We start from the raw sequence: 25,461 nt of genomic DNA, 5'->3' as shown, positions 1-25,461 counted from the left end.
GAGACAATTAAGCCTCCTCCACCCACCCCCCCGTCCACCATTGCAGCCTTCCTTGGCTGCAAAGGCGAAACGACCCATCTCCTCCTCCTCCTCTTCCTCCTCCCTCCCTCACACCTCCATCTGCATCATCCCGTCCCGCCCTCCCCTCTTCTTCTTCTTCCTCCTCTTTTTTTGTCTCCTACACAAACCACCGGAATCTTTCAAAGTTTCCATCGTCACGTTCACGTCTTCAGCTGCACACGGAGACAGAACTCTCCCTGAACGACCTTTTTATCCACGCGACATCAGCTCGTGAAATCATCTTCATACACACAAAAGCGACTGTAGTATGTATGCCAGGCCTGTATGTGGCGCTGTAATTGTCATGAAACGACGAGATGACGACATAGTTTCCTTCCTTAGTTTTTTTCACTCTGGGAGACGAAAATATTGTTCCCGAGCTCCCAAAATGTCAGTTCCATGTGGACAAAAAAGCCAATTCAAGTAAGAAATTCATTCTCAACTGTACCTGCCCTTAAAACACGGGTTGATTCATTAAAAATGTCAACAAAGGCAAAACTGTTTCCCTACTTTCAACTTATTAAACCAAGAGATGGATACAAGGGACTTAAAAAATTAGTCATTCAAGTAAAAGACAAAGAAAGGCATTAAAAGACAGAAGTACATTTTTTAAAAGACACCAATGTGGCAGATCGCAATGACTGCACTATAGAAAATGGCATTAAAGCTCAAGAATAACAGCTGAAGAGTCAACAGTTGTTTGTCGTCACGTCTGTCAAGGTGTGACTTCCAGAGAATCACCGCTTCTCTCGCTTACATTCCTGAGTTGAGGTGGACCAGAAACTAAACAGACGAGGAAATTCACGGTTTAACCTGCCTGAACAAAAGTCTGTGGTTGCACAAGAACACGCTACACATCATTTAAAATCCCTGTGAAGTGAATATAAAACAAACCTCTTCTGACTTTGTCACGGACAAAATGTGTCACTGTCCACCTGACTGCATCAGAATCAGTAAAGTGTACACTTTAGAGGGGACGACACACTGACGTGGAAAGTACCGCCATGTAGATGCGTTCCACAACCCGGTCCCAACCATTCCAATCTTTGGTAACCCTTCCCTTGGGGTACCCGATTGAAATGGTACGGTCAGGGTGGAGCTAGAGCTGGCTCCACCCACAACAGTTAGCTGATTGGGCGACGGAAAAAAGCGGTAGAAGATGGGTGGATGGATGAAGTTATGTGAGATGTCTAATTGGGGCCCATCAATCATTTTCCAGTCGGTGTCCAGGGGCCCACTGCCTCATAATCTGTCCCAGATTAACGGGATGTTACCGGGGGAAATTTAAAAGTTAACCTGCCTGGAGAAACATCGAGCTTCACCGCAGTGTTTACTCTGGAACAGACGACACCTTCGATGAACCTGACGGGGAGTTTTTTTGGCAGTAGAGAAAAGATATTTCCCGCTTCTGTACTCATTGTATTTTCATAAAATCAGCAATTATTCGGCAGAGATACTGTAGTTTCTACCTTTGATTGACGGGAAATCCGTCGACTTTGGGGCAAGAGAATCGGCCGCGAAGAGCAGCAACTTTTCTCTCAAACTTTTCTTCCTCATCAATCTCCCGACACATATGGAAATCATCGAGCGTGACACAGACAGCGAGTTATTACACACCACACCACAAACACACATACACACACCAACTCTGTCAGACGACAAAGTGTGTTCCTCTGAGACTGAGCATGAGAAAGAGACATCGAGGAACAGTGTGTGTGTGTGTGTGTGACATTCAACGACATAAAAACACCCAGACTCTGAAACGACTTTTCTTGGATTTATTTTCTACCCAATTGTTGCCAAAAAATAAAAGTATGACAACTTTATGATCTGTTATTTAGCTCCGCTGTGATCGATTGTTGAACCTGAGGAAGCAGCGGGCGAAAAGTGTAATTCACGCATGAATGAAACGTAAAAGTAAAGTCCTTTTTTTCAGCTACTTCCTGTCTCCAGCTTTTTTTGACGAATCAATCCGAACATTCTGTGATGGGTCAGTGATCACCTAAATTTGTTTCCAGTCAATTTTGGTAAGAATCTACTCATTTTCAAGAAATCATGGGATCCAAAGGATATTTGGTAAATGTGTGCAGAAACTGACTCTCTACCACATCAAGATGACAAACTAACAAAATATTAAACATTTCTGACCATTTTCACTGCTACTTCTGTAACACATCCTATTATTTTGACGAGGTAAACCCTACAAACATATTACAAAAGACATATCTTTGTGATAAATTCATCAAAATTGTATTCTATGCATGTTTGGGAAAACGTTCAGCTAATTTATTTGGCGACTCAAGAAACCTCTGGTAATGACAAGTGTGCAAGTTAAAATACATAAAAGTGTTATTTGGAAAATCTGGGACATGATATCGCCAATCAAACGTTAACGAAACATTAACGTCACATGGACCGTAGCTGACACACGGACATGGAAGTATCGCCATGGAATCGTACGTATTTAACGTGTTGTCTTGCGTTTCCATGAGGAATAGTACCAAAATAACCTAGCCCCAACAGTTCCATTCTTTGTCACCCTTCCCTTGGGGTACCAGAGTAAAATGGTACAGTCTAGCTCCACCCAAGACAGTCAGCTGACTTGGCGACAGTTTTTCATCGTGTTATGGCCCTGACCCAGGACTGTACCATTCCAAACTGAACCGTACCATGATGTAAACAATGCATACGGTCACTGCAGGAGATTTTTCATCACTCACCAGATCCTTCCGAGCGTCCGTCGCTGCCTATGAGCGGCACGGTGATGGCTGCCGTGGCGACGCCGTCCGTGGGCATGGTGGTGTAGACGACGGGCAGCGACTGCACCACCACAGGAATGGTCTGCAGCTGACCCACCTTACTGGGCATGCTGACCGAGGGGATGGTGTGAATGACGTGCAGGATCTGCTGCCCACCGGCGCCCTGCGTGGCCAGGATGGAGCCCGGCGAAAGAACCTGGAGCACAGGGGAAACGGCGAGAGAGCGAGAGACGGAAATGAACGGCTGCTCTAACTGTTCTCACAGTACAACACCAGTTTCTTTGATGACTAAATATACTTCGGAACAGTGTTAAATAACTGTTTATATATAACTATATTATGTTATATATAAATAAATAACAGTTTAAAGAGCGTGTTTAACTCTTTTTGTGTTCAAATACAGCTAAAACTGTTAAATATAAGATTAGTCCAGAAAATAACCAAATGTTTAATTGCTAAACTATGAGTTAAGAGTTAAAATGAACACTATTCCAGAGTGTATCTAACTATTTTGAAAGGAAATAGTGCTCTAAGGATCAAAGGACCAAATGTACTTTAATCCTTAGAGTGTTACATTAAAATGTTAAAATACCACTTTTTAAGAGGGTATTTAACAGTTTTACAGAGTCAATTTGACACTAATGTCTTTTAAACCCATATATATTCTGGGACAGTGCCATATTTTTATTAAATGTACACTTAATTAGTTAAAATAATTATATTTCAGAGTACAACACAAATAAGACTATCAAATGTGACATTATTCCAGAGGTATTTAACTGTGTAATTATCACTAAAATAGTTAGAATAGTATTCAATTAAACATGTTTGGCTGTGTTTTAACACTATAAGAGTTAAGAGTTAATGCACTCTTGAATAGTGATATTTGAACTATTTTTGCTTTACTTTAAGTTAAATATAATACTAGTACAGTGGATTTGGTGTCAAACTGACCTTTTAAGTGTTATTTCATCATAAATAGTCACATGCACTCTTGAATAACATCAAATCGTAACACTAAAAGAGTTATTTTAACATTTTTTAGTTTGTAGTTACCATGGAGCCTATAGATTGTACCGCAGAAGTGACGGGCGTGGCCGGCAGGCAGGGTTGGGTCATGGCGCAGCTTGGCGCCGGGTTGACCGTGGTGGTGCTCGTCGTGAAGACGGGGAGCGAAGACGAGCGTGGCTTGTTGAGCGACAGGTCGACGGGCTCCGTCTGGTCCTCGGCGGGACACGGCTGTGGCGAGGACGGCTCTGTCTTACAGAGTGGGGACTCTGTCTTCACCTTCAGGTCCGTCGGCTGCGGGCCGTCAACGTTCGTGTCCGCCTGCTGGAGACGAGAAAAACAAGAAAACGTTCATTTTTAGCCACATTTTCACGACACGTTTAACAAAAAGAATCGGAAGTCGGAATTGAGGCTAACATCACCCCTGAGTTCACCGCACCATTGTTAGCAATACCAGCCAAAAACAACGCACTAGAACAGCATAGCAACATGTTTACGATTAAATATGAATTGTACGACTGATTTATTATAAAATAAATACAACCAAAGTGTTGTTAACAGTAAAAGTAGCCGTGTTTGTTTGGTAGCAGCCATCTTGGAATCCCATGTTGGGGTTGGTGAGGTTTTTCCCTGCCTAAGTTGAACATCCAAATTCCGTCTACAAATGGAATGCGCCATTTAGTCTAGTGTGTGAGAATTAGTGACAACTAGTGGTGAGACTGTAGATTGCAACAAGAGTGGAACTCGCCCAAGCTCCTCAGGGAACTACATTGGCCCTCGCACGCCAACAAAAACATGTGTTTTTCTTTGTTTGTGTTGTAAGCTTTCGCTTAACTCGCACTCGGGCTGGTTTGTTGTCGGTTATTTGTTAGATTTCAACAAATGAAACAAAAACTTAAACTTTTAAAAACTAAAAGGCAAAACAAATTAAGGGAACATATTTCTGATGCGTCGGAAATAAAGCTACATAACATAAACTTGTACTTGACGATATACTGTAAATAAAAACAGTATTTTATTGCGTCTCTACAAACCAGTGAATGCTTTAACGTCTCAGTTTCTGATAAACTGCTCGAATCCAACACGCTCATCATGTGACTTTGACCAGACTTGTTCGTACTACGCCCTGGTTGGAATGGGGCGACGCATTCGCCACCACAGGCACCCAGAGTTCAGCTGCCATTCAAGAACAATGGCTGCTGTGTGGGACACTGGGACGGGCATAGAGACTGGTACAGACTGAGAGAGAGAGGGATAAAAAAGTAGAACTGGAGTAAGAGAGCGAGAGAGGGAGAGAGAAAGAGAGAGAGAGATCTGGCCTTGGTCCAATTCAGCTGAGCCCAGTTTGGCTCTGGGCGAAGTCGAGAGGGTGGAGATGAAGCCACACCCTTTTATCAGGTCACACAGTTCAGAGGGCGAGGAGGGAAATAAAAGTGAACCATCCTGCTGTTGTCAGCAAAAAAAACACCAGTGTGGATGTTTGGAAAGGAAAGGAACAGAACAAGGTTAGAGGGAAGGAAAAAGAAAAGGAACAAAGTAAGACAACACCAAACAAATTAATAAAGGATGTTTGAGGGAAGGGAAGGGAAGGGAAAGGAAAGGAAAGGAAAGGAAAGGAAAGGAAAGGAAAGGAAAGAAGAAAGGAAAAAGGTGAGAGGGAAGGATAAAGGAAAGAATAAAGTAAGACAACACCAAACAAACAAAACAACCTCAATAAAGGATGCTTGTAAGGAAAGGAACAAGGTAAAGGAAGGGGAAAGAAAGGAAAGGAAGGGAACAAGGGGGAAAGGGAAAAAGCAAGTGACCAAGGTGAGAGGGAAGGGAACAAGGTAAGACAACACAGAACAAATGAATGAAGGATGCACGTAAGAAAAGGAAAGGAAGCTAGGCTGTAACATGACTGTGAACACGGCTCTAAAAAAAAAGACAGAAAATGAGTGTGTGAGAGAAGTGAAGGAGTGGGTGAGGCAGAGAGAGAGGAGAAAGAGACGACGGAGAAAGAGAGTGGGTGGGAAAGGCTTAGCGTTGCCATGGAAACTGGGAGCTATCAGCTGACTCCATGTTTTCCACTCGTTCCCCACCCACCACCAACTCCCTTTCCCTTTCTCTCCTGGTCTGTTCGTCTTTCCATCACTTCACCACCACCTCCTCCTCCTCCTCTTCCTCCTCTCCTCTTCTTCTCCCCCTGCTCGTCTAGCGTGACCACACCCCCTTCACCTTTCTCCTCCAGACCTCCTCCGCCTCTCCCTGCACCTTCTCTCACTCCTGAGATCAGCCACACCTTTGTTGCGTGCCACCTCACCCTCTCATCTCATCTCTCTGGCTTCACTTCCACCCACACGCTGTTTTTCTCTCCTTCTTTCTTTCTTTTCCCCTCTTTTCTTTTCACTGTTTCTCACATGAAACCAAAATCAAAATCAAATATTGCATGCTGGAGATTTAAGACTGAACCGATTCACTCTTGTTTCATAAGAATACAACTTTTTTAACATTTAAACACATTCACTGTGTTGTTTTTGTTTGTATTGTTATTGTTTTTCACGTCACAAGGTCTTGATATTCCATTTATTTTCAATACATGACGCAAAAACAGCGTTCTTTTTATCGTAACAGCTTTTTATAAACACAGAACTGGAATTTTCAGAGCCTGAAAATGCTATCTTTGGAAAACTCTGTAAAAAAATGCTGTTGTAAATTGCTTATATTTAAATTTGAAAGCGTCACAGGTGATGAACCCTTCAAAAATGAACGTCCTCATTGAGGAAAAAACTGCAATACATCAGGTATTTTAAGAGCAGGGCTGCAACTAACAATTATTTATTTTATATTTATTTATTTATTTATTTCTTGTTCCATAAACAACTGAGAACTGAGGTTCACATGGAATCAATTTGACTTTGTTGTTCAAAGACATTAAAGTACGGTGAAATTGGTTACACTGGGAAACAGTGCCATGGTGTCAAAGGTCAAACCGAGCCGTGACTTTGTCCAGTCATGTCTCGAGTCAACACAGCGATGAGTGGAGGCCACGCCTCTGACTGAACGCTTCATTGTTCCTTCTGTCTCAGCACACGGGAGAAAAAACACACATCATTGTATTTCACTCAGACAATGACGCAGGAGTCGTGACAACCTGCGGGACCGGACCTCAGTTCACCTTTAAAACAATCAACCAAGATCTGACTCTCTGCTCTCCTCACTTCAACTGCTTTACCTCAAAAAGGGGTCAAACGGTCGCTGCCTTCGTGGGAACGATACGTGGACTCACACTGGGTCTCCTACAGGAACGCAAAGCTCTCCTGATGCTAATAACACGGTGATTGCTGCACAATATATAAAATATGGAGAATTTATTATTTAAATCAATAGAGAAGCAACTTTTTCCTGTCCTAAAAGAATCACTGCAGCCACAAACTGAACCCAAGTCCCAGTTTCACTGAGGATTTGAGTGAATGAGCCCTTTTTAAATCCAAATACGACAGGTTTTATGACAAGTGGGGCCGAAAACGACAGCTCAGACTCAAAATTCCCTTTGAAACAACACATTATAATGACGTAACACGACCATAATACATGTTAGAGTCTGCAAACTGCTACTGTGGAAAACCAGAGTCAATCTTTGGTCAATAAAACCAAATCTGACACTCGTGAAAGTCAGAATTGGAATCCACGGGATAAACTGTGATGAGAGGATGAAAAGGAAGGAGATGAACTGCTGTTAAACACAATTAGCTAAAGACCAAAACTAACTAACTCACTAAAAAAGGCTTCATTCATCAAGAAATGTCTATTTTCTTGTAGATACAGAACTTTCCTGGTGTAAAAACGGCATCATTTCAATAAATGTCTTCACACGCAAACATAACTGCAGTCATGTAAATGCCAGGCCTGTATGTGGCGCTGTAACACTGTAACGCACAGGCACATTGCATAAAAAAGCAAGGACAAGGACAGGAAATGACATCATCATTGCCCCAAAGTTACACAACGGCTGTTTCCGGGCGACTAAAAAGTCGATTTCTGTACGACCGGAAAAACCCTGAAATGACTCAAAGCGATGTAGTACACACAGGCCTGTAAGTGGCGCTGTTGCTACAAGATTAAGGGTCTGGAGCTATGACATCCTATGTTTCCCTTGAGTAGCATGTGACGACTGTCTCAACATAGGCGTTGAAGAAACACCGATGGTCAGCAGTCTGTCCTATTGTACCGTTTCTCTCTGGTACCCCCGAGGGAAAGGCGCCAAAAAACGGTCCTGCGACCTCGGACACGCACGTCACCGACATGTCATCATAACAACGCGCACATGTGTGTAAGTACGCAAACAGAGTGAGTGAGTGAGAGCCGGGAGTGTGAAGGAAGATATAATAAAGACAGAGAGAGACAGAGAGACAGGGGGGAAAAACAACAGCTGGGGGAGATATTAACCACGAAGCACGCGGCCCCACCTATCTCACACACACACACGTGTGCGTTCCACCTCTTACAGCCGGACCCACCCAAAAAAACACCCAACTGCCCCCGCCCTGCGCTAAACCGTAAGCCTACTCCGCGCTCCGCTTCACCCACCTGTTCGCAGTCTGATCCCAACACGGCGTGAACATGGACTCTCAACCCTGATGTTACCTAATAGGAGTTGCCAGTGTTGATTTCTTGGGTGCTTAGTAACTTATTGTCAAACACACACACACACACAGCGAGGGCCTTGAGGCAAAACCTACTTAATTACAGCCGTGCAGGTCAGGTTTTTTTATGTATTTTACCCTTAAGGGTTAGAACATTAAATCAAATCAAACAATATTAGAAGAAGTTTTGGGAAAAAAGCCTAAAGAAGACTAATTTTAGCCACTTAATAAAAGCCCCGAACTAAAAAAGAATCATTCATATTAAGTCTACACAATCTAAAAGAATATATCCAGTGCTTTATTTCAGGAAACAGAAGTTTTTGTCACATGTCGCTCCCGTGCACCAAAGCCCATTGACAAAACCAGCGATTTAAGCTCACAGGAACACAGGAGCCGCTGGTGTACCACCGCCGCGTTCAGTAAGGCTGTGTCACTTTGACGATTCCAAACCGATCATTTCAAACCCCAAAGGTGTAAAATAGCACATTTAAAATGTACTAAGAGAGAAAGTGGATCACAAGTCCTGTGTGACAGGAGGTAAAATCGCTTATTTTCTCTATGGAGTTTGAACTACACAAACTGTAGTTTCCATGCAAGATACCACCATGTAGCAGGAATATCATGTTATAAACATAGTGTAGAGTTCACATAACATCACAATAACAACCTGTAATTATGCACCTTCATATTCTGCTGGCAATTAATCTCACGTCCCATAGCCACAGGCCTAATTAATGTGCATTGACAGAATGGTTGTCTTTAATTTAAAGTGTCAATGATAAACACAGTCAATATTCCACAGGCTTTGCTGCCTAATTCAGCTGAAAAAGATGAGTTTTACCATAGATTTAGTCTAAATCATGTAAAAATGAATGTCAATCAAAATGCAGAGGAGCGGGTGAGCGGGTGCCTTTTTCTCTTTTGTTTTCAATTCCATGGAAGTGTTTTGCAGAACTGGAAGGGTTTCAAACCCTGCCCCGGTTGTTTGTGTGTCCCATTTAAAGGCAGCTCGCCATCCTGTCTGACAGAAAGTGATAGCAATCATGAGAATAAAGAAGAAATTAGGCTTCTCTGACACGTTTCCCAGGCAGGAATTCATATTTTTCCCCCATTGTTGTATGAGAGTGATGCTGTGTTTAAAGCGGCGCTGACTCGTACATTATGAAGTCGTCACGCGGTGAAACTTTCAACTTTCATCCGGCGACGCTCGTCATACCTGTGACTTCTCAGCTGAACGCGGGGAAACAGTCTATTTATGTTGGGATTAATTTCACCCTGGAATCATTTTTGTCACTTGGCTTGATATGGTCGTTATTTCAGAAGTGAAGGTTCTTCTTTTAATCTTGTTCAGTTTTGACAAATTCATCATTTACAACCAATGAGACGTCGTTAAAAAAGCCTCTGTGAGCAACTGGAACCTCAATTTCTGGGGATCTGGTTAAGTTTAAGGTTAAGATTTTAATTGCGGTTTGGTTTAGGTTTGAGGACAGCGCCAACGGACTTGTATTTAAATCTTTGTGAGGTCCAAAAAACGTCCAAACCTTTCTTTGAGAGGACACTTTGACTGGGCTCCACAACTTTAAAGGGCTTCTTTTTTTTTTTAAGTTAAGACTCGGTTGTGATGGTTAAGGTAAGATTAAGGGGCATTACGTCTATGATGTGTCCACACTAAGTTATATTCCAGCTATTTGTCATGTTGTGGGGACGTAAAGCTGTCTACACACTCACAATATGAGGACTTGTCTTCTTTTTAGGGACAAAAATCAAGTAAAGTACATTTTAAGATGAAGACATGTTAAGCTAAGGTTAAGTTTCTAGGAAATGAATGCAAGTCAATGTAATGTCCTCTGAAGTCATGGAAACCAGACTGTGTCTTTGTGTTTAGGTGTTCAGGTCCCTCCAAGCCTTTATTTGAGAGGACATTTTGACCGTGTGGGGACATTTTTGTCTGGACTTCGCAGCTTTAAATGTCTTTTTCAGGGTTAAGACTTAGTTTCAGGGTTAGGTTTATGTTAAGGTTAAGGGTAAGGGGCTCGAGAATGCATTATGTCTCCGAGGAGTCCTCACGAAGGACCTAAAAAAAACACACACAATATGAGGACTTGACTTATTAATGGGGACAAAACTCAAGTAAATGAAGCTGAAGACACGTTTCATGATAAGGATTAAGTTAAGGTCCAGGTAAGGCCAGCAGTAGTTAAGGTTACGGTGAGAGTGAGTCTCCAGGAAATGAATGGAAGTGAATGTAATGTCCTCTGAAGTCATGGAAACCAGACTCTGTGTGTGTGTGTGTGTGTGTGTGTGTGTGTGTGCCGCAGGTGTGGTGAGTTTCCAGTTTCATCTGCAGAGAGCTTGGCTGCTCCGCACCTGTGCTCCATTTCCTCATCAGTGGCAGTCACTACTTAAGTCCTGGCTTTTTTCTTTTTTCTTCTCCTCTGCTCATTGCCGCACGTCGGCAGCGAGTCACACACTCTGTGGCAGACGCAGACGTTTTCAGGCCACTGGTCACATGATTTCTTTGTCTTGGATTATTATTTCCTCATGTTTACTTACTTACATACTTACTTACTGCCGATTAAACCAATTGTTTCCCCCCCTGAAGAAAACCTGTTATTTTATATTTAATCTTCTTATCAGTTCACCTGCAGCTGCTACCACAGACCTGTGGCCATTCCTGACAACACCTTCTCCCTCACACACACACACACACATACATCAGTGCAAATCCACAGCAGTGAGGGATTAACGCTGAGCATCCTCCACACAATGCCAGTTTTTAACGGTTTTTGGGGCTGCACTTTAGGGTGAACAGCAGCAGCTGCTGTAACATATGACGACAAAACCGACACACGTCACCTCTGTCTGATTCATTCATTCATTCATTCAGTTTTTGTGAATGTGAACCATGTCTTGTGATATGAGGCTGATTTGAACAGATTATCTGGCCAAATTATCCGGTTGTGTGAGGGATTAACAGGACGCAGCCAATTAAAGTCTCTTTAGATAAAAAAGAAACTGGCAATCAAACATGACTTTTTGGTCATTTCCTGCTGACTAGAGAGCAAATCTAAGCTCTAATGTCCATTTGATAAACTTTAGTCTGGTATTTCAGACGTAAAATCACCGTAGCAACGCGTCCACAAGACAAAAGTCGGAAAATAATGTGTGGACGACTTCTTAAAGTGTCTCCAAATTTCCTACTTTAACTGTGGCGAGCTACCCTGCTTCCTGTCTGTTTTTTGGGTTTTTTTACTTTTCTACTTCCTGGAAGCTCCACTCAGGAGGAAGTGGGCTGCCAACTATGACATCATCATCCTGCACCATCCGTCCTCCTCCTCTCTGTCTGTCTCCTTCTTCATCTCTGCATCCTCAAACTGTGAATGTGCTGCCGTGAATGGACTCACACACACACACACACACTCCAAGCAAAGCCCTCCTGGCAGTAAACAGGCCTCTAACCTCTGTCCCTCACTCTCTCTCTCACACACACACACACACACACACATAAATGTACACACCGATTCTTCTGAGGACACTGCATTTAAAAAACAACAAATAAAAAAAGCCTTATCCCTAACCTTAGCCACACTTAATGGCTAACCCTTACCTTAACCTATAACCTTAACCAGGTCCCCAGAAAACGAGCTTCTGCCTCATTAGGATGAGGTTTTTGGTCTCCATGAGGACTATACTGGTCCTGACAAGGTCAGTGTTTATGCCAGAAAAGGTCCTAAAGAGGTAACACACACAAGTACACGCACACACACAACTCTATCACTCGCTGTGTGTGTGTGTGTGCGTGTTGTGGTCGGTCTTTGTGCATGACTGCTCCTGTTTGCCGGAGGACAACTGGCTTGTTTATGTGCATACATCAGTGACACACACACACACACACACACGCATACACATATGCACAGAGGACCTCATTGTGTGTTTGTGTTTCTATTTGTGTGCATGTGTTTGTGTGTGTGTGTGTGTTTGAGAGAGAGGGAGAGACATTTCAGGGCTATTCACTGCGCTGTGCTGGCAGGTATTCAGTGTGTGTGTGTCTGTGTGAGTCTGTGTGTGTGTGTGTGCGCGTGTGTGTGTTTTTGCCTTTGGCTTAAGTGGTGAGCTAGAAAGGGAGAGAGGGAGAGAGAGGGGATGGCTTGGAAAGGTGGAGGAGGAAGAGGAGAAGGAAGTAGGGTGTGTGTGTGTCTATGTGGAGGGTGGGGGGTGTGTGTGGAGGGGGGTCAGGCTACACAGTCTTTTCGGCAACTCCCGCCAGAGCTGTGGTTGCCATGGAGACGGGGTGAGCGGAAGCAGAGCCTCCCTCGACATATCCTATTAGGGCGAGAAAGAGGAAAAAAAAGAGAGACAGAAAGAAGGGAAACACAGGACAAGGAAAAGAGAAAACAGTAGAAGAAGAAGAAGATGAGATCAAATGTGTGTGTGTGGTCTGAGGGAAAAAAAACTGATATAAAGAGAGAGAAAAGTCTTCTTCCTCCTGAAGCCCCACAGAGGCCACGGAATAACCTTTAACCACGTTCTGACACTCAGACTTAATCACCTTCTCTTTACTTTATTATCTGCCCTCATTAACACAAATGAATAGATCTTGGATTTTTAATTCGCCCCATAAATCCAAAGAACATCCATCGTGAGTTTGAGCTCCGCTCGCGAGACGATCCACTCTGTGAACGAGGAACTTTCACGGTTTGCAAAGAAGACATTTTTCTTACAGAGATTCAAATGTCAACTGCAGGGATTGGATTTTCCTGCTCAAATCCCAAGTTTACACATGGACAGATCAGGTGTATGTCCCCTGTCCGACTGTCATGTATAATGTCGAGCCCCGATTCTCCTGACATTATCCGCAGGTGATGTCTGAAAACAGCCTTAAGAGACAGTGCAAACAGCAAAGAGAACAACTTGCATGAGCCACATTTTTACCAAGTGGTACAAGATTGCGACCGACTATAGTTGCCAAGGACACCACAGTAACCAATTCATATCACCCCAACAAGCAACCAGCAGCTAAAGGGTGGAGCTAGACACTCAGAGAGTCGTCAATTCCGTACAACAATGGGAATGGGAAAGGAAAAACAGAACTAATTAAAGCAGAAAGACAGACGGGGAGTTTTCCCATGTGTTTTGCTGATCTGATGCTATGCTATCTCAATAGCTAATGCAGCTATCCCATTGGAAACACGAGCCAAGTCAAAGTTTACAAGTCCAATCCATAATGTGGCGAGTTAAATCACATTGGTAGCACCTCTGGGACATGCAGCATATCTTCCTGGTTTTAATAGCAGCAAAGAACAACGCTTTGTGAAAAGCTTTGTGAAGTTTCAGATCAGAAAAACAAAAAAATCCCCCAAAAACCCACATGCTGCTACCTTCCTACGAAGAGTTTCAAATCTCATCTGAGCATCAGTTTGGTTCAAAGTCGGGCCCCGATGGCCCGTTTTGTACTAAGGCCCTCAAATTCACTTGAAACATGCTGATAGAGTTTTCAGATAGACACGGTTCCGGTTCCGGTTCTAGCTCTGGTGCCGTTCTGCAGCCTCAGAACCTTGGTGCTTTTCTGGTGAACCTGCCCACGTTGACACCAGTTTAAGAGGAACCAAAGTGTGAGGCGGAAGTAAAATCTCCATACTTCCTATACTCTCCGCTCGTCTTTACAACCCAGAATATGACACGCCCCCTGGAACCAGAGCCTTGCTGGTGTGAGCTTTTGGGCTATTGGCATTTGACATGAGAACTGGGTCGTCTGTCCAGTTTGATAGTCGTCTCAATCCTTGGCAAGGCATACCAAGACAGGGCATCTTTTTCAACAGCAATTAGGGCTAAAAGCTCTTCAGAATCAACAAAAATGCACAACAGTAAACCAACAGTCTTCAGCGATTTTCTCAATTTTCTTACTAATTGCACACACTGTCAGTTGAAAATAATTAGTGATGAACAACAAGTGATTTACTAAATTCAAGTCAGGGCAAGATGTGAGTAAAGTTGAGTGGGCTGTGTGAATACCAGAAGGATCTGTTTCCTGGAGACTTTATCTTTGGACAGGAAACTCCACTCCCCTCTGTTCCAGGGGAACTAAAGAGGTGTGGTCAACACACACACACACACACGAACACACCCTCCACTTAATGAGGTCTTACGCAACACTACTCCACCCAGCCCCCACCCTTTACCAGCCCAAACCACACCATGCCACCAAACAGCAATGCGCATACACACCGCTCCCCTCCCCCAGTCCTCTGGCCCTCACAGCCTCATGTGAACAGACTGACGTTTGCGCTGCTTTTCCTGCGAAACCTGAGATGTTTTTTAACTGGTGAAATTTCATTTTCCTAGCAGCAGGTGGGAAGTTTGGACCTCCAGCAGTTACTTCACGTCCCACTGTCCAATCTTTCACCTTGACGTTCCCCTTCCTGTGTCTGATGGGATTCTTTTTTTTTCTTCTTCCTTTCAGTTACTGAATTTGGCAAAACAGAAACGGGGCTGATAAAAATCTTAATTTTTCTGCACATTTAATTATAGTTATGCCAATGTGTCATTGACATCATTGTGATTTCACTGGTTTGCAGTATCAACGTAAATCGTCTAGTATTGAGCCTTGGGGGACGCCATAAATAATCAGAAATGTCTGCTTCCATGTCGTTGCCAAGAGATTCTAAAATGTACACAAATTAAATTTTTCTTGTTAGATATTCCATAAATAAGACACTAAAAATTAAGAAAATAAAATAGTTTTTAGTGTTGATTCAGCAGTATCTGCAAAGGTTTGTTTTGCTGATATAAACACCTATAAACTGACACTCGTCTCAACTCAAACCTAACTTTCTATAACACGGGTACTACCATTGACACTATGGCCTGTGGTAGGGTTTTTTTGCGTGAACAGTCGCACACAAAACTAAGTTGGCTCTCGAGTCACTATGTTGCATATTTTGGTACGGTATCTCGTTTAAGCTATCGTGAAGACAATCCGATTAATGAGTGACATTGAGTGCTGTCCCAAGTTTTGTAAAAGTAAGGATTGCTACCAACATGAATGCTCATTCTGCAGCATTGCACAGTAAATTGGTTCAAAATGGAGCAAACAAAGAGTCTGAACATGCTAATGTTCCTGCCGATTGGAGTCAAAGCCTCATTTGTCATTTGATTAGTGCTAGGGAATCCTTATTAAATATGTAAGTTTTGTTTGTTTTGACCAGTAAACATTGGGTAAACTCAATTTTGCTCTCAAAAAGCCTGTACCTGATCTAATCATGCAGTTACAAACATATTTCAAGGTGGACAATGTGGCTTATGATTCAATATGATAAACAAAAATTACCCAAAAAGGAAGAACAGCTGGTTTTCATGTCCTATCTACCTTCCCAAACACACAACACCGCATATCACAGTTTCACAGTGTTGTCTCTTTTTCCCTCTGTGTTACAAACAACGATGGACCGAAAGACTTTTGTCAAACGGCGCCATTCCATTTAAAGTAACAGGATAATGACACCCCTTCCACTGTTGCCATGCCTTCACAGCGGGTCCAGGTAACAGGCTGATGATGCTGCGCTCTTTCTTTTTCTCTCCACTACAATTACAAAAGGGCCAAATCAGTCAGCCATGACAGGGAGCTAGCGAACCACAAACAAGCATTTGTCACAATGAGTGACACGACCCCGAGAGCGATTTTTAATGATTTTCTGAGAGCGCTGCTCCAGCAGATGAATATTATACCTGGAGAAAAAATGACAGCAAATGCTTCCAAACCTGATTAAATATGGGGGAATAATTCTTCTAACTTAATATAAGGAATAAATTGGACAATTAGCTAATCATTCACAATTTAAATGCAAGTTTTAATAGGTTTTAACTGGAACTGGAATCAACCTCACAAACCCCAACACAGGATTCCAAGATGGTTGCCATTCACATCAATATTAAATCTTTTCAGTCATTCTTCAAAAATTAATTTGGTTATATTTGTAACCAATCTTTAAAATGACTTAGTTTTAACATATATGACAAATCTTTGGTTTCTTTATATGCCGACGACTCAGTTGTTTATTTGTCCAAATTTATTGCACAGTTGTTCTTTGTCTTTTTTCCCCCTCTTATTTTATTTTGGTGTTAATTCTTCATTTAACCCTTAGTGCACCTTTGTATTTTTGTATAATAATAATAATACACAACCCCTTATATGGACATCCCTGGGGGGTGTGTTGATAGGTCCCACACTTATGTATTGTTGAGTCAAAGTTATGATTAGTTTTATATTGAATATTTTAAAAAGTAATGATAATTGTGCAGAAGTCACAAAAATAGACAGTTTTTATTCTATTTCTGTTCATAAAAAGGAGTGAAGTCCAATTTTAAAGTACTTTTTGCCCGAATGTGTTTATATAATCGGTGAAAATTAAAAATATATAATTTAATCAGAATGCCTATAGTTTTGGCTGAAAAGAGGATATAAAACACTCCATACTGCACATTCCTATAGCCTCTGTATGTACATATTAACATAGTCATGGGGGAAAAAAAAAGCAGCCTAAATGCCCTGAAGTACCATATTTGCTGTTATTTACATCATTTCAAATATGTAATCTCTCAAACTGTTAACGCACACATCAACTGTTTTTTGGGAATATAAAATTGAAAAGCAAAGCTGGAAATGCGGCCACTGAAGGCCACACAGAGGAGGACAGAAATGGACGGCAGTCATAATCCTGAAGTGCAGCCTGGCCTTATCTGAACATCCACACCCTCTCCACCTTCCCACATATCTCTCCACCGTCCATCTGCATTCTGTCACCGCGTCTCAGCGAAACACCTAAGCCTTTTCCATTTCTCTCCCTGCAATCTCCTCTCTCTCCCTCTCTCTCTCCTCGCCACGCACTTCCTCCGGCTTCATACCTCACCCATCCTCCACCCACCCAGCTCGACAACACCCTTTCCCTTCAGTGTGGAGGCCGAGTTAATGGTTTCTATACGGTGCCTGTGACTCTGACAGGCTTTACCTTATCATTACTGCTCACACCCTTGATTCCATACAGTCCTCCTCCTCCTCCAATAATAACAGGGTGAGCGACTGAACTCTTCTGTGTGTATCACTTCTCCATGTATTTCAATAGATTTTAGACATCTCAAGACATAAAAATCTTTTAATTTGTGAAATATTTTTCCGAAAAGTCACCAAAATTAAATAAGATTTGAGGCTGCTGTTTTTCTATTACTATGTTAAAACATATATATACATACACAGAGGCTATAAGAATGTAGAATATAGAGCGGCAATCATGAAATAACTGGGTTTTTTTTTAACTATATAAACACACCTGAGCAAAAAGTGCTCTTTAAAATATGTGGATATGTGAAATTTGGAAATGTGTCCCAGTTCAAAGTTCCCATGGCTCGTTTTTATGAACAAACCTAAAAGAAAACCAGTCTAATTTGTGACTTCCGAACAATTATCGCTACTCTTGCTTTTTAAAAAAGAACACGCGATACAAAATGAATCAACACAATAAGACGAAAAAACAACATCAAGAAGCACTAGTCCACTTAGACACACTCGCCTATATACAGTGGAACTGAATGAAAATAAAAGTCAGAGTTAAAGAACACAGAACCTCCGCTCTGTAAATCACAACACAGCTTCTTACGTTTTAATTTAATGTAATTTACGAGGAAACAGTCAAAATACTTTGACACCGGGAGATAAAACTGCCGGGGGGGAATTCGGACGATGTGAAACCCAACAAGGAGTTTGGTTTCGCAGGAAAGCGTTTCTCCTCACAGTGATTCACGCTGCCTGCTGTCAGGGCCGCTTTTAAAGGCTGCCGTGACCTCTGACCTCGCCGCTATGTGCTTCATGGAGCTCGTCCCACTCCGCTCCGCTCCTTGAAAGTCAATCAGGATGAAAAAAAATACAAACAAAAGCTCAACGCCGCAGCATTGACGCAAATGACAACAACACGCTTGGACACGTAACAGTGAGTCTTACGGCCGCGTCACTTCCCCGGTGTCACGCTGACAGACGAGAGTCAGCACGGTTTTAAAAATATCCTGCTATCTTTATATATCCAGGCAGATTCACACGAGATTCTTGTTTTTATTTTCCCGCTCGTCTGGAGCTGCTTCACTTCACATTCACATTCACACTCATTTCAATTCAGCTTCATCAACACCTCACTCAGGTCACACACACGCACACGTATGAACTCTTCTGCATCAAGATAATGTTGTATATTGTTCTTAGAGGAGATAAAAATGTTTCCAAAACCTCTTAAAATCCATAGAAATGTGTATTTGAATTCATTTTTGTTTGCTTTTTAATCCACGTCATCCTCTTTACCACGTCTGTGGTCCAGAACAAACCTCCTGTGAAACATGTGAGGATTAGAAACGTAATAATCAGTTCATACTCGCTGTATTTAGTGTATTTTTCCGTTTGCTCCATGAAGCACAAACCCACAGAAGAACGAAGCGAGACAACATGAAGACAACACCCAGAATCCATTTCTGCTTCCTGACATCGTCAAATTACGCAGAAGAAAATGGCTAACAAAAGTCTGAAGAATTACTGAAATTGGTCAAAACCTAAATGAGTTAAGTTCTTTGAAGCTAACGTGGGCAAAGTTGTCGTCAAATAACCTGGTAGCTTTAGTTTCGGTGAACTTAAATGAGGTGTTTTGACCAATTTACGTCATTTTTAGAAGGTTGAGAAGAAGATTGAGAAAATTCAGTAATAAATAGAAGGTGACGTAGAAGTAATGGAGAGAGAAGAAGAAGGTGAAGAAGACGGGGGAAAAATTAAGTCAAAATAATTTAGAAGATGAGGATCAAGGGGAGAAAATGAGGTAAAAATGGGAGAAGACTGGGAAAACGTAGTAGAGGGAGAAGAAGAAAACAAGATAAAAAAAATAGAGTCAAGTCGAAGATGAGGTTGAAGTAGAGGAGGTAGCAAAAGCGGAAGAAGAGGAAAATGTCGTCGTCGAAAATGAGGTAAAAGATGGAAAGAAATCAGTTGAAGATGGGGGTAAAGTGAAAGTGAAAGGGAATAGGAAGCAGAAATAAAATGGAGGTAGAAGAAGAAGAAATAGAAGAAAGGATGAAAAAAGAAATGAAAAGAGAAGAAAATGAGGTAGAAGTTGTGGAAGAGGACAAATAATAATAATAAGAGAGAAAAATGTAGTGAAAGCAGAGATCAGGATCCACCTCGTCTTCAAACATCACCTCTGCGTCTAATCACATTCAGTTCATCCTCGTCTCCTCCCTCACACTCCACTCATCATCATCCTTCACTCTGTCTGTCCTCACATCGAACAGCGATTCATCCGCCATTCACTCGGAGCTCCGCCCCCCCATGTATCCACACACACACACAGTCCACTTCAATCAAGCGTCCACGTCCCTCTCTCCTGCTCTCATTCATGACAAAATCTGCATCTAATTATCATTTTCTGTGTCCCGGTGACATCAAGAGGAAAGAATTCCTCCAAATATGAGACGACGAGCCGAGTCTGGTTCAAAGAGAAGAAGTAATTTCCCCCAAAAGTAACAGCTTTCTCTCCTTATGCACATATAATTTAAAATGTTTTAAATACATGTTAAAAGTCAAAGTGTTGCAGATTAGCAGTATTGATACCAATGATTAACATGCAAACGGATGCTGATTGTTGTTGTCAGAAGTTGGATTTTCCCAGTTGTTGAACGGGAACGCTCCCCCGAGTCGGATTTCCGACTTCACCAACCCCCTACACAGGATTCCAAGATGGCTGCCACATTACAAATACCGCAAATTTGACCGTTCATTGCACTTCTAACATGTTTGTTTTCACATTAGATCAGTCGTATGTGTAGCACTGTTTAATGTTTTGTTTTTGTGTGCAAAAGAAAAAATGTCGAGCTTCGTTATCGCTTAAAATAGCTAGCAGCTAGCCTAAGATATGTTTATATCCATGTTTTTTTTTCCAGACTTCTCAACTGGAATGCAGTCACCTTGGAGGTTAGATCATCTGTTCCATTTGTAGTTGGAAATCAATATAGTACTGGTTCATTTTTAACCCGCATTTGCTACGTTGTTTTTGAGCTAGCCCAAGATATGTTTGCACCCACGTTTGTCTTTCCAACTTATAATCTGTTCCATTTGTCGCCAGAACTCGGAATTTTAGAGGAGGGTGTTCGTGTTCAGAGCAAGTATTCCAAGATGGCTGCCACTTGTGTCACATCAACAGCTCGATGTTTGTGTGCGCAAAAAACCCAAACTATACTAAAATACCAGGCTAACAGTGGTTAGCTCAGGACACGTTTGAATCCATGACGTCACTTTAACTCCCAGTTCTGATGTAACCGGAATAAAAGTTTGGCTTCCAGGTGGATTATCATTTCAATCACCGCTAATCCTGCGTAAACAACACCTAAAACCACCTGTCTTCCTGTCCACCACCCATCCATCTGTCCATCACTGCTCCTGCTCTCTCCTCCCTCTAATCAATCAATCAATCAATCAGCCAAAGCCCCGCCCCCTGCGTCCTCACCGTGCACTCCATCTCCTCCGGCTCTGGTTTGATCTGCACAGACGGCATGACTGCGTCCACCTCCTTCTCCTCCTTCACCTTCTGCTCTTCCTCCTCCCGTCCTTTCTTCTTCCTCTTCTTCGCGGACCTCGTTGCCACTTCCTCTCTTTGCTGCTGCTGCTGCTGCTGCTCTTCCTCGCGCGTTTCCTCCTGCTGCTCCTCCCGTGGTGGTGGCCGAGACCTGGTCACCGGCTCCTCCTTCTCCTCCTGGACCTCAGGTGACAACGTTTGTTGTTGTTGTTGTTTTCGGGTCAGGGCGCTGCTCTGCCTGGCTGGGCTCCTCTGCTTCTTCTGGGCACCGACGGCATTCTTCTTCTGCTTAGGACTCAACTGGCACTGAAGAGGAAGAGAAGAAGAAGAGAGAAGGTGAGAGGCCTGGAGGAGAAGAGAGGAGGGAGGAGGTGATAAGAGGGGGTAGTTGAGGGGGAAATGAGGGAGGGGGGGTGGGGTGAAATGGCTTTGGAGGAACAAGAGGCAAAACTTCCAAGGCAAAAAAAAAGAAGAATTTAGAGATGAAGAAGGGAAAGCAGAGGAGGAAGAAAGGTAAGAGAGGAAGTGAGACAGGAAATGACAAGAGTTTAGAGATGAGACACGTTACCTCTGCTCTGAAAGAAAACCCCACCCCCTCTTCTCTTTAAAAATCTACCAGGAGGGGGAGGAGGAGGAGAGAGTGTGTCGGAAAACACACTTTTTAAAAAAAAGACAGAGAGACAGAGAGAGAGAGAGGACGAGAGACAAAGGCCTAAATCCTGAGGCTGCTACTGAGGGAATGAGAGCAAAAGAGAAATAACAGAGAGAGAGAGCGAGAGCAGGGAGGAGTAGCTGTGAACTGACCCCTCCCTCTCTTTCAGAGGCAGGCAGGCGGACACACCCTTTTCTGGAAGCCGAGCGAACGACACACACACACACACATTCATGTAGCGAGAGCGAGAGAGAGAGGTGGGGAGTGCCATGGCAGAGGGACGACACACACACACACACACCTTCTCTTCTTCTCTGTCTCCATTTTCTCTCCACTTCCTTTTCTCGCGCTAAAATTAATGAAATAAATGATCTGCCATTTTCTGACAAACTCACAAGTTCGACCACAGACGGAGGAAGAAGTTATCGATGCCTGAATCTTATCACACACACACACACACACACACATTATTTGACCTCAACATTTACCCCCCCCAAAAAAAACAGTTACAGGAACAAACAGATCGATAATCTTCTTAGTTCTTCAGTTACATCTTTAACAGTTTGGGAAAAGCTTATTATTTTGAAACTTATTCAACTGAGTTGGAGTTCAACTACCCGACCTTTGACCTGAAACAATGAAAATTCTGTTAAAAAATGTCATAATTTACCAGTATTTTAAAACAATATTGACACACGTGAAGTCATACAAGAATAATGTCAATATAATTATTAGCATATTATTGGTTATATAATAATAATTAACTGATTTGACAAGTTTTCTGGTTTTTCAAATAAAATGAAATAACAAAAAAATCTTCAAAGGAATAAGAAAATACTCAAAACATTAATGATCAATAATAAGAAATAAACGTTGCATTTGTTTCCCAACCAAACACATAAATTCATTTACAATTTATGTTGTTTCTTGATAACTTTTAATATGTAAAGTTAAATCAATTTTGGACAGTAAACAACTGTTATCTCAAATAAATATGACTACTTTTACTTTGAAAGGAGAGGAAATGATGAAGATCTGAATCTGACACTTCCTGTGTCTTCATTCTAAAGATGCCGATTACACGCGTGTTTAAGAGGAAGAGGTTGTTGGGTTATTTTGTTTTAATTCCGTTCCGTAACTGCTTTTTCCGTCGCCTCCTCGCTGTTGAGGTTGCGAGCCACGATTTGAGCCACGCTCATTTGCACAAAGTGGAAGTCGTACAAAAAGAACAACTTCCCTTCCAGCCTCTTTTATTTTGTCTGTTTTTGTACTGCACTCCCTGCTGAGCTCAGCTGTTGCTGATGTGAATGTGGTCGCTGTCGACATTAGACCTGGTTTTTTAGCATGTGTGTTTGTGTGTGTGCGTGTGTATGGTTTTAAAACGAAATGTTGTTGTGTGGTTGAACTTACCCCACACTGAAGAACATTTACGTGGTGAAACACACGTTTGTCTTAGGTTCAAATTAGAACACTTTTTTTGTTACACTAAATTCAAATACCACTCATAGACATTTTAAGATTATGAAAACACAATATGAGCAACAAGAAAGCAAAGTTTCTCTGAGTAAATAGACATTTTTCTGTTAAATTAACTGGAGAAGTTAACTGTTTTTCAGCCTTTTGATCTGATTTTCTTGAGCCTCACAGGAAATGACATCATCAGTGACGCAGACGAGTCGGCTTTGTTCTCTCTCAGTGTGACCTAGTGTTTCTCTCCGGGGAGGCTGACATGTGACCAGTGGATTCCACAGCGAGGTGGGGCCTCAGCCAATCAGCCTGGGTGTGGCTGCAAGCACCGGCCCCTCCCACAGACACACACACACACACACACACACTGGATTCCCAGCCCCATTGTGCGAGGACAGAGCCCCCCTCTGTGAGTCCAAACAAAGGTGAAGGCAGCTCGGTGCCACACCTTCCCCCCCCAATCTGGCAACCCGCACGCACTGTGCACCAGCAACCGACATTACTGTAAACATTTCAAAATAAGACGCACTTTAAAATGGCTTCTCTTCCAGGATCAAAGGTCAAAGAGACCATGTGACGTGCGCAGTCTTTCCCAACAGCAACGAAATAGAGATTCATTGCTTCCCACGACATTTGCACCGACGTCCAGGAAGAAAAACCACCAGAGGAAGTGAAAATAAAACTACTTTCAGACATGAAGTCAAACAATGTTCTTGTTTTCTGTTCACATGCTGGAGAAATGCAGCAGGAGTTGGTCGAGGTGAGTGATTTTGTGTTCATGTGTATTTTATCATTTTATTGACTCTTATTTTATGGTTTTAGGTAAAAGACAATTGGGGGTTGCAACATTCCGCTGTTTTCACGCTTTAGTGCAAAAAACCTGAAACTTTTGAATAATGTATTCCCCTCCTCGCCTGAGGCGGCGCTGCATCAAGAACTACTGAAGGAGCAGAGAGAGAAGAGAAGTTGCTCATGTGTTGCAGGACAACTTCTGTTTCCTCCACATCAGAGCCAAACATGGACCTGCATCCAATCCACCCTGAGTCGTCGTCTGTAAAGGTCCCTGATTCTTCACTTGTGGTCGAGTTTGTGCTTCTCCAGAGTGAGTAAGATGACAACAGTAGGTGTGAAAGAAACAGGAAATGGTGTCAATTAGAACGTCATTGGTAACTATTTTGTGACTGACCCCTTCTCACCTGCCGAAACCCGTCCATTCAATTCAGTCAATGCAGCGTGAAGGAAATCTGAATTTGCAGACAGTGGTTTTTTTCTCTCTCTCCTCTGAACATCACATTCCTGCTACATTTTTATGTCAACTTTGTGAAAAATGTTCTTCCTTTTTCCCCCTCAAAATGTTAAAATCAGAATTGGTGTCTTTCCAGCAGACTCGATGCAAATCACTTTCCTCTCAGTTATTAAAAACCACGGCTCTATTTACTTTTCCGACGGTTTGGTGTCAGACGATCTCGAGGAGGGAGGATTTGTTATTGTCTGTTGGAGCGGGAGCTAAAGGCGGCCGACGGCGCAGCTGAAGGGCAAAACTCCACCAGTGGCTCCGCAGTGAAATGTAATAATAATAAAAAAGTTCATGTTTTTTAAAAAGTGTGGACATACGATCAATGAAAACATAGAAAGTTGATTTTAGCCTCAAAATTCAAGCCCTCTTAACCCTTTAACACCTTTTTTTTCTTATTTTAACCATAAAACGGCCAGAAAATGTCCTGTGAGTTAAGTGCTTTTGCCTGTTTGTTTTTTTCAATATCTGGCAGTTATTTACAATTTGCTGCATGTTAAAGTAGTGTATTAACAATTTAAAATGAAGAAAACCAAACAAAAAAACTCTGTAGATTTTGCGTATTCAATTTGAAATGTGAACAGTTTTTGTCTCAATGTCCAAAAACTATGTGCAGGTAGTTTTTCCAACTCTCTCCTCTACGGTGACAAAGACGCGGCTTCCTGAAACAGCGCGAGTGAAATAACCATAATAACCACAAATTGGTTTTGGCGTGTAACTTCTCAGCTTTCGGAAACTGTTTCAATTTTTCCCATAGCACAAACCGTTGCGTAGTTACGGTCCTTTCAACATTAAACTCTCATTTGTAAACCACTTACTCTCCTGCACAAAAGTCCATAGAGAAAACTAGCATTTTTAGTTCATAGGAAACGTGGGAGTTCCTGGTCTACTGCTGCCATATTTGGTGAGTTTGTTTCACTGAGGTAAATCAAAAAGGAAGGATTCAAAGCCCTGAAGTCATGACATAACATGCTTAATTAATGACGGAAACAGCAGCGGC

At 42.3% G+C, this 25,461-nt stretch overlaps 1 protein-coding gene and 1 long non-coding RNA gene across 2 annotated transcripts in view; one reads left to right on the top strand and one right to left on the bottom strand.

The window, feature by feature from the left end:
- klf8 (Kruppel-like factor 8) overlaps positions 1-25,461 on the bottom strand; it is a 61,871-nt gene that overhangs the window by 10,403 nt on the left and 26,007 nt on the right. Inside the window, exons 2-4 of the mRNA XM_044041581.1 lie at positions 20,980-21,354; positions 3,876-4,151; positions 2,781-3,015 (exon numbers count right to left, since the gene is read on the bottom strand). Coding sequence (XP_043897516.1) covers positions 2,781-3,015; positions 3,876-4,151; positions 20,980-21,354 — 886 coding nt within the window. The remainder of the gene's footprint in view (positions 1-2,780; positions 3,016-3,875; positions 4,152-20,979; positions 21,355-25,461) is intronic.
- Positions 21,331-23,872, top strand: LOC122779360. The gene is made up of 2 exons (XR_006361561.1): positions 21,331-21,384; positions 23,348-23,872. It is a non-coding gene; the product is annotated as an uncharacterized LOC122779360 (long non-coding RNA).

This window comes from Solea senegalensis, linkage group LG13, assembly GCF_019176455.1.
Source record: "Solea senegalensis isolate Sse05_10M linkage group LG13, IFAPA_SoseM_1, whole genome shotgun sequence".
NCBI lineage: Eukaryota > Metazoa > Chordata > Actinopteri > Pleuronectiformes > Soleidae > Solea > Solea senegalensis.
The sequence above is the reverse complement of the archived record's forward strand: the minus strand, read 5'-3'. Positions and strand labels throughout refer to the sequence as shown.